A 14,913-nucleotide genomic window follows, 5' to 3' on the forward strand; every position below is an offset into this window, starting at 1 on the left:
TGAGGTTTTTTTTTTTAATATTTAATTAACGTAAAGTTTTCATTTATAGAAAATTTAAATCGAATGAAATAAGCTAATCTCAAGATTTTCAATGACTTATGGCGAAGTAATTCACCACTGTTTCTTTAAGAATCTGTCTTTGGGTGCTTTATTAAATTAAATATATTAAGAATAAATAAAAAAAATTTCGCGAATGCGAAATAGTATATTTTATAACAAAAAAAAAAAACAAAAAATGTCTACATTGAGTAGAATATATAAATTAGTAATAAATCAGTCAATCGAAATATTATTCTTTACGAACAAACATGATTGTTACAAGAGCAAATATTATAAACGACGGGTAAGCCTACAAAAAAGTTTTTCCAGAGGTCTTTCCAAGCCGGTTCATCGTCAGAAAACGACGTTTGGAGTGCTGCCTGGCGCTTTGCATCTTTACTTCCAATTGAAGAAGTTGAGTACGAAACTAAACGCTTTCTGTATCTTTTAATTATCCTTGACCGAGGACTGCTGATTTTCTTTAATGATTTCGGTGTAGATGTTACCGTACAATACATATTGAAATCAGACAGTGAAGAATTGGCTATTTCCATTTCACTGCCTGAAGCGATCGCGTGTGCAATATCGATTCCAAAACTCTCGTTAACGTTGCTATCGTTACTTCCACAAATGGGGATTTCGTGGTGCGATAAAGAATATTCAGAATATATTGTTTGACGCCGCCTTACTAGTTCTGGTGTACACTCGTCATTTTTATCATGTCGTGGACTGCTACTGGCTTGCCTTGGACTTGCTTCTGTAACATTTTATAAAATCATTAGTTTTTTTAATTGCCGTAGTCGCTTTGAATATTAGATTCACAATTACAACAATACAATTTGTTTTCTAGTTTTCGTTTTTGAGCCGTTTAGTTTAGCGTATCGATAATATTAGCAAGTTTATTACAATTATTTTAATAAATGTATATCAACTGAAGAAGATAATGAAAGCGCAGCACTGTGGCTTTACATTCTATCTGAGACACGAGTGTTTACACTGCGAATATCCATGCTCCGAGCAGCAAATTGAAAATATCTCGATGTATCATTAAAAAACATTGACCTGTAGTTTTTACAAGTTCCTCCATCACTTCTTGACCAGCTTCCGTTTCATGTGGTCCTGTGTAGCTTAGTTTGCTTCCCGTGGAAGAGGATACATCCGTTTGTGTTGCCAAGTAGCCTCGGCTGCTGTTATCCCATTCCTTGCTTGAATACCTTCTACGCAACGATCGTTTCGACATTTTGACAACAGCGGTGTGGACATCAGCTTGTGTCAATATTTCTTCATGTTCGATACACTCTTCTGATTCAGTACTCTCCGTGTAAAAGCTCGTCGATCTAGTCAACCCCTGATTTTTTTCATCGCTGGTTATTTTAGAATATTCCCCTTCATCCAATGTAGCTTCTCGAATTGATTTATCGAGCTCTAAAGTTCTACTTTCGCTGTCAGATGTACCTTGTTGTATATCGTCTCCTCTTTCAAAGCCTGTACTATCACAACTGCTTGTATCGTAGTCCATGTTTAGGAAGTCTCTTTTATAAAGCCGTCTCATTTCTTTCGCTAATTTCTTATAGAATTCTTCAGTTTCGTCTTGTACATATTTTCGAGGCTCTTTTTCTATTATCAGATCTGGCAAGGGACTCTCTGGTCTGTAAATCTCATCGATTGGCGATTGTGATGTTGGCTCTTGGCTTTCATTTATAGGGGACAATGCTAAAATTAAAAAAAAGAATACTTTAACTGATTACTATAGTAATGGGAATATTATAATAGAGCTTACTAGGTAAATCCTCAAATAAACTTCGTATCAAGTAAGTCTTTCGCCTCTCCCATTCTTCTTTCGTACTTCGCCACATTTTGGACACTGTACTTATTTTCCCTTACTTTATATAAACAAATATATTGTATAACACATTGTATTATATCAAAGTTATGTTGAAGGTAGTTTCATTTGTGTATGACAATGTAGTTATCAAATATAATAAAATTTTATTACATATAAATAGTTACTTTAAAACTTATATACACGTACATAGCGTCGAAAAAAATAATAATATTAAACTTTTTCATATAAAAGTGTAGTTTATAAGATTGAAATATATGATTAACATAACTGTCGTTCATAATCTGCAAAGATGCAAGTGCAAGTATCCAAACATAATCATCTGTAAGCTGTCATTTCTAAATGACGATCATTTAAAATCAATATATCCAAAATATGTGAAATTTTCTCTCATTTCTACGTTTAAAGAACATTCTAAAAGTTTATATTTAATTAAAACACACAAATGTTAGACTATCTTCCGTTTCAATGTCGGCTCCATTGAATATTCCAAAGATAAAATGAATTTGGCTTACCGCAATGAATTTGTAACGCTTGAGCGATTGTTTGGTGCGGAAATGCAAGTAAATTGAGTGAAATTGTGTTAAAGTATTACAATGGATCTGTCGCCAGACGAGGAACACTTCCAAGGCCGGCTCCTGCATCAGGTAGGCGCTTGTTTTCGCGACTAGAAATATAAATTTTCATCGCGATAGAATGTCGTAATTGTAACATATTTACGTGTGAGGCCGAGTGTGTTTTGCAATAATATGGAATTGCGTGATTACATCGTATTTATAAATAAATATATTTATATTAAACTGTACCTATACAGTTTAATTAGACTTTATATGTGTATCTTATTTTGTTTTCATAGATTAGTTATTTTAATATTATCTTATGATACGAATTAAGGTAAAATCTATCTTATCTTTTTATATACATATAATCTGTAATATTTATAAAAAAATCAAAATGTAATTTTTTAAAAACATGTTTAAAACCCATTTATGATTTTAATTTTTTTTCTGTTTATTGAACTAAACAAAACATGTATCATGTACTTAAAATTGAAAATAGTTTCTGAATAAATCATTACTGCATAGAATGCCAGCAGCAATTCCTCATTACATTGCAATTCCAATCTTTTGTGTGAAAACTCAATTTGTATATAATTAATGCTTCAATGTTAATAATATTTAATGATTTATTGTATATTAATTATAGTTGATCTCGAAAGCAGAGTTGAAATATGCATTCCTGTTTCATACACTGTAACACAGTCACATCTTTTGTGTGATCGCTCCAGTTTTTGATTGTAGAGATAGATATAAGGTGTATATAATATAATAATATAACAAAGGACCCACTGCAAAAAAAAATATTCAAGTCAGACTCGTAGTTCTTAAGACTGCACTGAGCCGAGCCGTTAATGTTGTTATAATTTTACAAAAATCTATAATTTCTTGTAAAAACTTGAAATCTGTGGATTTGAATCTTAATAAATTACTGTAATTCTATATATTACTACATACCAAATCAAATGTATATTGTCCTTGTCAATTTTACAATAGAGCACTTTGAAATTGACAATTTTTAAACACTACCACAGTTTCAAAAGCCTTCAGGGAGAAGAGGCATGAATTTCACATAGTTACTTTAAAAATTAGATTTACAATATTATTATTTTCTTGACAAATCTTGTTTAGACACTCTTGTGATGGAACCCACGCTTAATTTGAGCCTAATTCTAGGGATTTTTTATCCACAAGTGTTTTAATGAGTTATAAGATTTTGCCTTAAATTTGTTTTTAATAATTGTTACATTATAAATTTATTATATCTTCAACATGCTATTATATACATGCAAATATCTTTGCCCAAAAACTTTTTAATACGATATGGAAAGCTGTGGTTACAAGTCATCATATTGTGGTCCTCAAGGCCGCGCTGTGGGACAACCTGGAGCTGCTGCAGGAGCTGTTGGCGGGCGGCGCGGAGGTGGACGCGCGCGACGCGCACTTGCGCAGCGCGCTGCACGCCGCCGCGCTGGCCGAGCGCAGCCGCTGCCTGCCCGCGCTGTGCGCGGCCGGCGCCCACGTCGACGCGCGCTCCGACCACGACACCGGGGGCATGGTTCGTGAGCGAAGTTACTAATGACACTTCACTGTTAAGGCTCAACTTTTGGAATATCCAAAAACGCTCAGTTAGTTAATGCTTTGAGGACTGATGTCCGTGACGTGGTCCAGTTGAATCTGGATATATTTTGTAAATTGATCCGTTTTAAGCGTTGTGATGGACTCCATACAAATACTTCGCTTCGCTCGCTCGCTCCATACAAATAAATCGCCTAACATAAAAAAAGTAGAAAAATTCTTTACTCCAGTAGGCTCATAAAAGCATCTCGAATTTGAAGCTATCACAGCTCAGTAGTTACTCTCCCACCATTTTAACTACAGAGTATGCCAATAAAGTATAATTAAATTCATATGTAGCCTGCCTAAAACTGAACAGACACTAAGTCCATGCTTTTTATCATTGATACAATCTAGTACTCAGTGGTATTTCGAAAGACACTCGCAAAACTGTGATTATGATAAAAACGATTAATTTGACCCGATCGCAGCTCGATTCGTATTGCAAGTGTAATGATTGCCCCAGACGGCGCTGCACACCGCCGCCGAGCGCGGCCACGTCGAGAATGTCAAAGCGCTGCTGAGCGCCGGCGCCGACCTCGGCGCGCTGACGGCCAGCGGGGACACGGCGCTCGCGCTCGCTGAGCGGGGGCGCCACCGCCACGCCGCGCTGGCGCTGCGGGAGGCGAAGGGTGAGTCAGCGCAATGTACAGACACACATGCTTCTAAAACATAACGTAAAAACATGTTATATAAATATACACCAAAGTTAAGGACGGACGGTCTGCACATTGATTATTAATTGCGGCGCCGGCGAGCCTGAACATCTGCCTGAAGAGCCTCCGTGGCTAAGACGAGTAAAGGAGCAAGGATGCGGAATAGGTCGAGCTTCTGACTGTTGACATGCGTTAAGCGTTCTCTCTGATATTACGGAAACAGTCAGCGGCGTTTAGGCACACCGGCTTCCAATTCAGTATGACGCGTCTGCAATGAACTCTATAATTCAGAATATCCAAGTCAGTCAACTTTGTCGGAAGAGTAACAAGAAGTGAGGATACTGAATTTTGAATCGAACAGACTTGTGGGAGTCCCTCGTCTTGAGCACCTTGGCAAAGGGCCGTATTTAGGGGAGGGCAACCGGGGCAACTGCCCTGGGGCCTCCACATGAGAGGGGGCCTCCACATGAGAGGTGGCCACAGTTTTCAGCAAGTTAACAAATACTGAGATATAGTCAAATTATAATAATGTTACTATTTAATATTTTAAAAGTTACCGATATAAATACGAAACAATTCATAACTTACTGATTGAACATAATAATAATAATAATATAATAATAATAAAGCCATTTATTCCATATTTCAATATAACATTTCAAATGAAATTAGTAGTTTGTTAGTAAGTTTTCTTAATTTATTGTTAGTGTGGTTAGTCTCCATTGTGTGAAATATGGACCCCTTTTTGGGTAAAGGCCTCCTCCAGTTTTTTCCACGTCTCTCTGTCCTTGCTTACTGTTAGCCAGTCGCTCCCTGTCACATTGGTGATATCATCAGCCCACCGTTTTCTTGGTCTACCAACACTTCTCTTTCCCCCAGGGCCGTTCCATCTTGTGGTTTCAATAGTCCATCTTTTGTCAGTATATCGTGAGATATGTCCAGCCCACTTCCACTTAAGTGTGAGTGCATGTTTCAGAGCATCGTTGATTTTGGTTTTTTGTCTGATAGTTTCGTTCCTCACTTTATGTATTTTTCTGATTTTCAACATACTCCTTTCCATTGCTGTTTGGGTGGATTTGATTTTCTGCTTTGCTTTGTTTGTGAATACCCATGTTTCGCATCCATATAATAAGCATGGCAAGAGGCAAGTATCAAATACGATTTTTTTTAAATGCAATCCATAATGACCTCTTAGAATTTCTTTCTGAGACCAAAATTTTTTCCATGTAACATTAATTCTCCTTGTTATTTCTTCTTCGTTGCTAGTCCTGTTGAATGATACTTGTTTACCCAGATATATATAGTCTTGGACATATTCTATGTAGTCTCCTTTTATTATGATAGGTCGCTCATAACTGTTAGTCATTATCTTTGTTTTATTTAAGTTCATTTCTAAACCAATTTTTGAGCTTTCATGATCCAGTGTCCTCATCATTTCTTCAATGTCCCTTGGAGTTTCGGCAATTATAGCTATGTCATCAGCGAATCTTAGGTGGTTTAGATATTTTCCGTTTACTAGCACCCCTTTGTTTGACCAGTCTAACTTTCGAAATATGGTTTCGAGTACCGCAATAAAGAGTTTCGGCGATAAAGGATCTCCCTGTCTGACACCTCTTTCTATTTTTATTACGTCACCTCTAGTTTCTAGTTTTATTCTACTTGTGCTATTTGTATAGATATTTTTTAAGATGTTGATGTATTTTTGGTGCACATCTGAGCATTGTAATGCATTCCAAATTGAGTAGTGGCTAATGCTATCAAAAGCTTTGCTGTAGTCTATGAAGGCCACATACAGGGGTCTATTAAATTCTTGGTGTTTTTCTATTATTTGTTCTAGCGTCTGTATGTGGTCCATTGTGCTGAAGCCTGATCTGAACCCAGCTTGCTCTGTTGGTTGCATTTTATCGATAGTTCCTGTTATTCTCGTTAAAAGTATAGATGAGAACAGCTTGTACATGCTCGAAAGTAGACTTATGGGTCTATAATTTCCCACGTCAGAGGGATTTCCTTTTTTAAAAATTAGAATTATGTCAGATGTGCGCCATTGTTTTGGTACGGTTTCAGTATCCATTATCATGTTAAATAATCTTGTTAGATGGTCGATTAAAATGGGTGCAGCTGATTTGAGAACTTCGTTGTATATTCCATCTGGACCGGGACTCTTCTCATCCTTTAACTTCTTGATATGTTCGTACACTTCTATGTCTTTGATTGGTTCTATGTACGATTTATTATTTTCGTTAGAATTGTTGGCTTCTATCTCGATATCATTTTTATTTCTTTTCCGGTATAGTTCCTTATAGAAGTTAGTTGCGTGTTTTAGAACATCTTTCCTTGAGTTGGTTTCTACTGAGTTTTGTTCTAGCTTATGAATCCATGTTTTGTGTGTGGAGAGCTCCTTGAAGGCTCTTTTTGTACTTCTAAATTTTTTTATATTTCTTGTGATAACTTCATGTCTATAGTTACTGTAGTCCTTCTTGATGGATCTGCTGGTTTCTTTGTATATTCTAGTAAGTTCAATTTTCATGTCTTTTGTTTTGTGTTTGTTGTGTATTAACTCGGTGCGTCTATTAATTAATTCAATTGTACTTCTACTGAATATTTTATGTCCTTCTGCTTGAGTTTTATTTTTCAACTTCAGACTTTCTGCTATACTTTTTTCTAGGAAATCGTAGTATATTTGAGTATCATCTGAGTTCATTTTATTGTTTCCTAGTTTTGTTTTTAGGCATGTTTTGTAACTTTCTATTTCTGCTTTTGACTTCGGTATCTTAGGTGGTGTTGTGTAGTTCCTTCTGCTCTTTGGTGGATGTTTTTGTAGTACCGTTGCTCTCACTAGTCTGTGATCAGAGGGAAAAGGAATATTACTTATTGTCTCCACGTTTAGTACATCCTAGGATTGTTTGTCATTATGTAATCGATTTCATTCTTTGTTTTTTGGTCAGGTGACATCCAAGTCCATCTGCGATTTTGTTTTTTCTTAAAAAATGTATTCATTATAGATAATTTATGTTCGAAAGCGTAGTTAATAAGGCGGTCACCTCTTGCGTTTCGTTCTCCAAAACCATGTTGACCTATGATGGGATATTCATTTGCTTTTGAGCAACCTATTTTCGCGTTGAAATCTCCCATTACTATGACTTGGTCATTAAATGCTAGTTCATGCGCTGATTCCATTTCTTTGTAGAATTGTTCAATTTTATCTTCTGATGCTGTTTCGGTAGGTGCATATGCTTGGATTATTGATAAAGTAAAATTTTCAAATTTTATTTGTAAAAATGCTACTCTTTCCGAAATTCCTATGAAGTTAGTAATATTTTTCTTATATTTTTTCTTAATAAGAAATCCTACTCCGTGCAGACCTTTCGTTTGACCAATGTAGCAAAAAATATAATTTTGGTGCTCTTCTATATTACATCCCAATCTTCTGACTTCTGAGATTCCTAAGATATCGCAATTGACGTTTTTTAGGGCATAGTTTAGTTCAAGGTATCTTTCTGTTGATAATAAGGATCTTACATTAAATGTGCACACTTTTAGAGTTGATGCTTTGCATGTATCTTTTGCATTTGATGGAGGGTAGTGGTCTAATTCCCCACGAGGACCAGTCGGCTTGGGGAATGTTTTTTTACTAATTTTATTTGGTACTTTATTGGTAGTTTTACTGTTCCGGCGGCTGATGATTTTATCCTATGCTTCTGGTTCGGACGGGTGATTACCAATAGGAAGGGAGTTGCTTCTATTCCTCATCAAATCGAATGCATTGCGTCTGTTTGCTTTGGTTGTTTGTTGTTTACGGGGTTGTTCAGATATGCTTGGCGAGGCGGGGGAGTCTCTTTTGCGTTTCACGTTTCCTGATTTGCCGTCTTTGACGATAAGCCTATCGTAATTTATTGTCGCATAGTTCCCTTTCTTCCTCTCCTCTTCAAGTTTTGGTAGTAGTTCCCTTCTCCTATTAAGCACATCCCTCGGATAATCTTCAGAAGCATAGACATTGTTATTTAATTTGTTTTTGTTCTTCATAATTTCGCTTTTTTTCCAGTTGTTGACAAATGATATGAGTATTGGCCTCCCTTTTTCTTTCTGCTTGTCTCTTTTACCGATTCTGTATATCGTATTAATGTCTCTGTCTTCCACTAAAATATTCAAGTCGTCTTTAAATTTCTTTTTAACAAGTTGAATAAGTGTTTTAATTGAATTTTCGCTTTCATGTAGTCCGTATAAAATGATATTGTTAACTCTTTTATGTTTTTCAAGGTAGTATATTTTTTCTTTCAATGTTTCATTTTCCAATCTCAATTCTTGAATTGATTGAACATAAAAAAACTAATTAATTCATAATAATATAATTATTAGGGTGTTCACCCCCACTGCTTTGTGGCCCCGTGGCCTCCACACCTTTAAATCCGACTCTGCCCCCCCCCCCCACCGAACCCGCTCGCCGGCAACCGCCTGTGACTCATTTCCAACTGATCTACTTGTGCCTTACGTTGGTGTAAAAAGTGCGATCTTTCCGCGCGCCGCTACCCGCGCGCCCGCCGTGTCAAGGACGCTCTACACCTTTCCAATTCATGAGCCCAATTATGTCGCCGCCTTTTTAAATATACTATCTCTATTCGGTCTTATGTGTAACCTTCGTAAATGTAAGAGCGGAAATACTTTTTTAAGTATCAATACGGTCCAGTGTTGTATGTAGACTTACTTACATTGAAGTACAGAGCTCTCATGTGCTTTATGGAAACATCGAAGAGAATGCGGCAAGTGTCGCGCGTACTTTAAATACTTCCATACCTACCAACCCCCAGTTACAAATTACTATGAGTAAGGTTTATATAAAAAAATATTAGGTCTATGATACATTTTAAAACAACTCTGTTAATAAATAACGACACCTCAAAGAACTGTCATAGCGACGGCAGAAGGCTTTAGTTCACCGGTACTTACTGGTTGCATCGGCCAATATTTTGACAGGATCTAAATAGATAATGTTCCCTCAGCAAGGACGAGACGGTACAAACACACACAAAGTCAAAAACCTTTATTCAAAATAGAAGTGTTTACACTTTCTTATTGATTGTCGCAATACACAACGAACGACAATATAATAACGACATACAAAAATATCTACACCTACACCGTTGCACAATTCCGCACTCGATTTCCTTAGAAGCCTCCGTGGAGGCGCCACGTCCACGACATGCTAAGTCAGACGCAAGAACGCAAAGGAGACATGTTTATGCATTCGTCCGATTTCGCTGCTGAAAAAAAAAAGTTTAAATTGTCATAAGCTTCTCCCGCTACCAAGTGGTCCTTGCAAAAACATCTTAAGTCACTGACCTGTCGTGCGCAATGAACGTCTTTCATGCGAAATTATTTGAAGAGGAAGGAATTTTAAGAATTACGTGTTTTTTTTAACTTTAACGAATCATTTTCAGTGCAAAAAGCATCTTGGAAAAAAATGTGACTTAGGTTTTTGAAATGACCGATACAATATTTTTCTAATACTTTACATTCGTAGACACGTAACATCCCGTTAAGTTGACAGGTGGGTCACGCGGTGAGGGTTGACAGCTTTATCTAATAATGGGCTTATGCTCCGAGGGCTCCAAGGTCGAGAGTGTTACGAACTCCCACGGCCAAGTGGGACAACCGCGTATGCGCCGTAATGTATTCACGCGCTGTTATTACACACATCGCCACGTCGCGCGTTGACCGCCTCGTAATATGTGACCCCCGAGACGAACTCTGGCAACCTCAAATCTTGCTATTTACACACAAAAATTAATATTAACTCACAACCCTCTCACTTTCAAAACTCAAAAGCTATTGCTGTGCTAGCGACCCGTCGCGGCTTCGCACGGATGGCATGCTGATACCTAATATAAATGAATGTCTTACAACGTTCGCAGCTTTTATTTCATTAGACAATCTCATTATAAACATTATTTTGATCTATCTCGTAGGGTCCAACCAGCGTTTGCAAGAATTGTGCTATTAACGACATCGCTTTAGTAACCTCTAAAATTATCACTGTTTCTGTACTATGTCGTGCATTTATTATACATGTAAATCTTGAATTAATCTATTTATTAAAAAAAATAGCATCAAAATCCGATCTGTAATTGTATAAATCTAAGCATACATAGTCACAGACAGCGGTTAGCGACTTTGTTTTATGCTATGTAATGATGTTGCATCTTATGAGCACTGTTACAATATTAAAATTATCTGTAAATACCACCGAATCGTAAACGAGGCGTACATACAGAAGACAAGAATGTCATTAATATCTCCACTAATTAACGTAGTATCATTAGGAAGTCAATTCCGATGCCCTTTTGTTTTTTGTTTTCTTATCAGTAGCTTTGAAACAACTAATTATATGCGTCAAGAATATCAACAACTGCGAGGATAGTCACCTATCAGGCTAGTCTTTATTCCCAAGTGACCAAACCACCGAAGTATTATATAAATATATATAATTTAAATAATTTTGCCATATACTCGGTCGTTAATCAGCGTCGGTCGCGACACCGGCTCCGGACCAGCACCAGCAAGCCGGCACCGGCAGTGACAACGCGCCCTCGCTGCGGAGCGGTCGTGTACCGCCCGGCTGATACAGCAACACGATACAACAATAACATAAAATGAAAAAAACCCCCACTAAAATGTTTCGTGTAAAGTGTGCGATCAGTGTCTGTGCGAAGTGGAACAAGTTTCTGAACGTGTCCGGTTAAAAATATTGTGTAAAATATTTGTTAATAATATTAATAGTATGCAAATAACAAAACCGTAAGTTAAATCATTCGCAATAATTTACTCTCTGAGGCGTCTGTCCTAAGATGGGGAATGTTAATGGTTGATTATATCTTCGAACATAAAAATACATTTAATATATAAATAATTCATAGATTTTTGTCTTAATACATAATTATGTACAGGACACGTGGTTTTGTCTCTATCTGCTTAGTTTCGTAGATTCGTCGAAAACTAAAGTTGAAACATTGGTTAAGTGCGAGTCGCACTCGTGTGGATTCCGTATATATTTTTCGTTGAGTGATTTTTTACAAAATAAATATATGGGACACCTGATGCTAAGTGGTCAGTCCCAACAGCGCCAATAACCTTGGGAGTTAAGATGCTACGTCCCTTGTATATGTAGTTCCCCTAGCTCATTCACCCTTTAAACCGGAACCCAGTAATACTGAGTGTTGCTGGTTGGTGGTACTATATATGATGAGTGGGTGGTACCTCACCAGAGGTGCTTGCACAAATCTCTACCACCAATTAAATGCTGTAGTATGAGATAGGCCAAAATAATTTAGAATTGTTTAATTTTGCTTATCATTTGTGATGGACACTATTCTGTTCATAATCACTGTGATAATGACTTTCATAATTATTTCAAGTACCAAGAACAGAGTAATCGGTTATCGTACATAAATTAAACAATCTCGTGAAACACTCTCTTAGGTCACTGTGTTAAGGCTCTAGTCACCAGGGACCAGTTCATATCGCCGCAGCGCCCGAGGGGCTGGTTACAAGCCGCAGTGATATCGAGATTTTGCTAAGAGGTCTCGGTAGCAGTCTACAGATCAGAAATAAGCTATTTGCGTGGGCACATCACTGCAGTATATATCGATTAAAAATAGATTTTCCAACAAATAACATATATGTCTAACTAATATATCTCTATAATACAAGACTATTACACTTAACTACTTATATCAACTTTCATTTTACTTACAAAATTCGATAACAGTTTTGTCGCGCAATTTTGCAAAATTGGTCCCCGTGAGAGAATGGTACTTCGCCAAAAATCAAAAAATCAAAATCAAAATAAACTTTATTCAAGTAGGCTTTTACAATTAAGTGAAGCTACCACCGGTTCGGAAAGTAGATTCTACCGAGAAGAACCGGCAAGAAACTTAGTAGTTACTCTTTTTTAACATTTAAAAAATACAAAGTCATGTTAATTAAATACAATAATTTGACTGGCCGGCCCATTTGACTGCAACTGAGAGGTATGCAGTGTGGCACTACCACTATAAAAACTATTTTTCCCAAATCCATAGTGAATATCATAGATTAGTCAAACTTACGATCAATGATATCGCGTCAATTCAATGTGTCATATTTGGTTTTCGTGCCGTCGGAATAGACCATGTCAAGCATGACCTCAAAGCCTAATTGGTTAGCAACACCGTCACTTGACAAAATCTATGTTATTTGTATTGTTAACTCGTAATAGTTCATTGTAGGGTTCACACAGCGATGTGGGACGAAACGCATTTAACAGTGTTAACTGAAACCCTACAGAGAGCCGGCCGATTGAGTTCATTCTGTGAGAAGTGAGAACTAACTTCGTACCTCACTCGCAAAAGTCACTCATCGCAGACTGACATTTTTTTAAGACATAGTTTGGTGGACGAGCAAGTAGCCCTGATGGCAAGTGGTCACCAACCTCCATAGACAATGGCGCTGCCAAATTATTTAAGTAATCGAATCAATCTTAGTCATTGTTTCTATAAGATATAAATAAGCATAACATACTCGTTGAAACAGGGAATTATTGGCTGAAATTTATAAAACTTAATTCCAAACAAACCTTACCCCTAATTGTGCATCCTAATGTCTTGAATTAAAAAAAGTAACCTATGTACCGAATGTAATCAAAATCGGTTCAATAGTTCAGTTGAGTCAGCGTAACATACAGACAGAATTACTTTAGAATTTATATCATAAGGATGGATTGTTGTCAGATAATATTTACAGTAGTTATCTTAATTATGCGATATAATTATAACCAATGGCGGAATTCCGATTGTAATTCGAGCAATCAACGAGAACCAATGAAACGACCAAACGTTAATTATGTCCCTCGTTACGAGTCATTTAGAATACGCGAAGAAACACTCGAGAAAGAACCGAAGACTCAGTGGTTACAACGCGTACATCTTAAACGATGATTGCGGGTTCAAAGCCGTGCATGCACCATCTTTTATGTTCTTAGTTAGAAGGAATACATAGCGAGGAAACGGGCTTGTGTCTAATTTTAACAAAATTGTGCTACATATGAATCGACCATCCCGCATTGAAGCTGCGTGGTGGAATGTACTCTTCTTTTTATGGTATAGGTTGGCGGACGAGCATATAGGCCACCTGGTGGCAAGTGGTCACCATCACCCATAGACAATGATGCTGTAAGAAATATTAACTATTCTTTACATCGTCAATGTGCCACCAACCTTGGGAACTAAGATGTTATGTCCCTTGTGCCTGTAGTTACACTGGCTCACTCACCCTTCAAACCTGAACACAACAATACTGAGTACTGTTATTTGGCGGAAATATAACTGATGAGTGGGTGGTACCTACCCAGACGGGGTAGCACAAAGCCCTACCACCAAGTACTCCAAACCTTCTCCTCAAAGGGAGAGGAGGCTTTAGTCCGGCAGTGAAAAAATTACTGACTGTACATTTTGGAGTGAACATGTTGACTGTATGTATCGAAAGTAGCACTTATATGAATCATTACATTACATAGCATAAAACAAAGTCGCTCACCGCTGTTCACTTATCTTAAACATTACGTAACGGATTTTGACGCGGTTTTTTTAGATATAATAGATAAAGAGATTCAAGAGGAAGGTTTTTGTATATATTACATGTTCAGTATAGTAAAGAAACAATAAAAATTCTGTAGTCTATTTAGTATCGGCATTGCACACGAGCGAAGCATGGGCGGGTGCCTAGTAAAATAAAAAATAAATTTTAAATAGTCATTCTTATCTAAAAACTATTTAATATTTATCTAATAAGTAAACAACGCACGCATACAGCTCTACAGTATAAAAGATAGTTGTCTGTACGCTTAGATCTTTTAAACAACGCAACGGATTTTGATGTGGTTCTTATCAATAAATAGAGTGATTCAAGAGGGAGATCTATATGTTTAAGAAGTCTATATAATAATAGAGAAACATCGAAAACTATAACTTTCCTATCATTAAATAACAATCAAATTTCCTATCAATAAATAAAAGTCTTAAATTGACATCTATTTTGTAACCCAAATATGTTATTTTGGTTATATGTCGTTATATATATTCCAATCTACTTAAGATATGATAATTATGACCACTATTTAACCAAATAATTGCACTAGAATACTATTAGAAGTCACAATCAGACAAGTTCA

General features: G+C 36.8%; 2 protein-coding genes across 2 annotated transcripts in view; one reads left to right on the forward strand and one right to left on the reverse strand.

Annotated features, from left to right (window-relative positions):
• Positions 1-263: 263 nt before the first annotated feature.
• LOC124541397 lies at positions 264-2,536 on the reverse strand. Its single transcript, XM_047119250.1, has 3 exons — positions 2,398-2,536; positions 1,102-1,752; positions 264-796 (listed from the first exon to the last, which is right to left on the reverse strand). The coding sequence occupies exons 2-3, from the start codon at positions 1,589-1,591 to the stop codon at positions 297-299; spliced, it is 990 nt and encodes a 329-aa protein (XP_046975206.1). The 5' UTR covers positions 1,592-1,752; positions 2,398-2,536; the 3' UTR covers positions 264-296.
• The window catches only part of LOC124541398 (leucine-rich repeat serine/threonine-protein kinase 1), a 69,111-nt gene continuing 56,399 nt past the window's right edge, over positions 2,202-14,913 (forward strand). The window contains exons 1-3 of the mRNA XM_047119251.1: positions 2,202-2,529; positions 3,806-3,997; positions 4,523-4,688. Coding sequence (XP_046975207.1) covers positions 2,479-2,529; positions 3,806-3,997; positions 4,523-4,688 — 409 coding nt within the window. The 5' untranslated portion in view covers positions 2,202-2,478. The remainder of the gene's footprint in view (positions 2,530-3,805; positions 3,998-4,522; positions 4,689-14,913) is intronic.

The sequence above is a fragment of the Vanessa cardui genome, chromosome 28 (assembly GCF_905220365.1).
Source record: "Vanessa cardui chromosome 28, ilVanCard2.1, whole genome shotgun sequence".
Taxonomy (NCBI): domain Eukaryota; kingdom Metazoa; phylum Arthropoda; class Insecta; order Lepidoptera; family Nymphalidae; genus Vanessa; species Vanessa cardui.

What these genes read in the sequence shown, in the direction of transcription:
- LOC124541397 (XM_047119250.1), bottom strand. Translation starts at nt 1,591, where the DNA reads ATGAGACGGCTTTATAAAAGAGACTTCCTAAACATGGACTACGATACA. An exon ending in GGAACTTGTAAAAACTACAG is followed by an intron (nt 797 to 1,101) that starts GTCAATGTTTTT and finishes AAAATGTTACAG; the next exon opens with AAGCAAGTCCAAGGCAAGCC.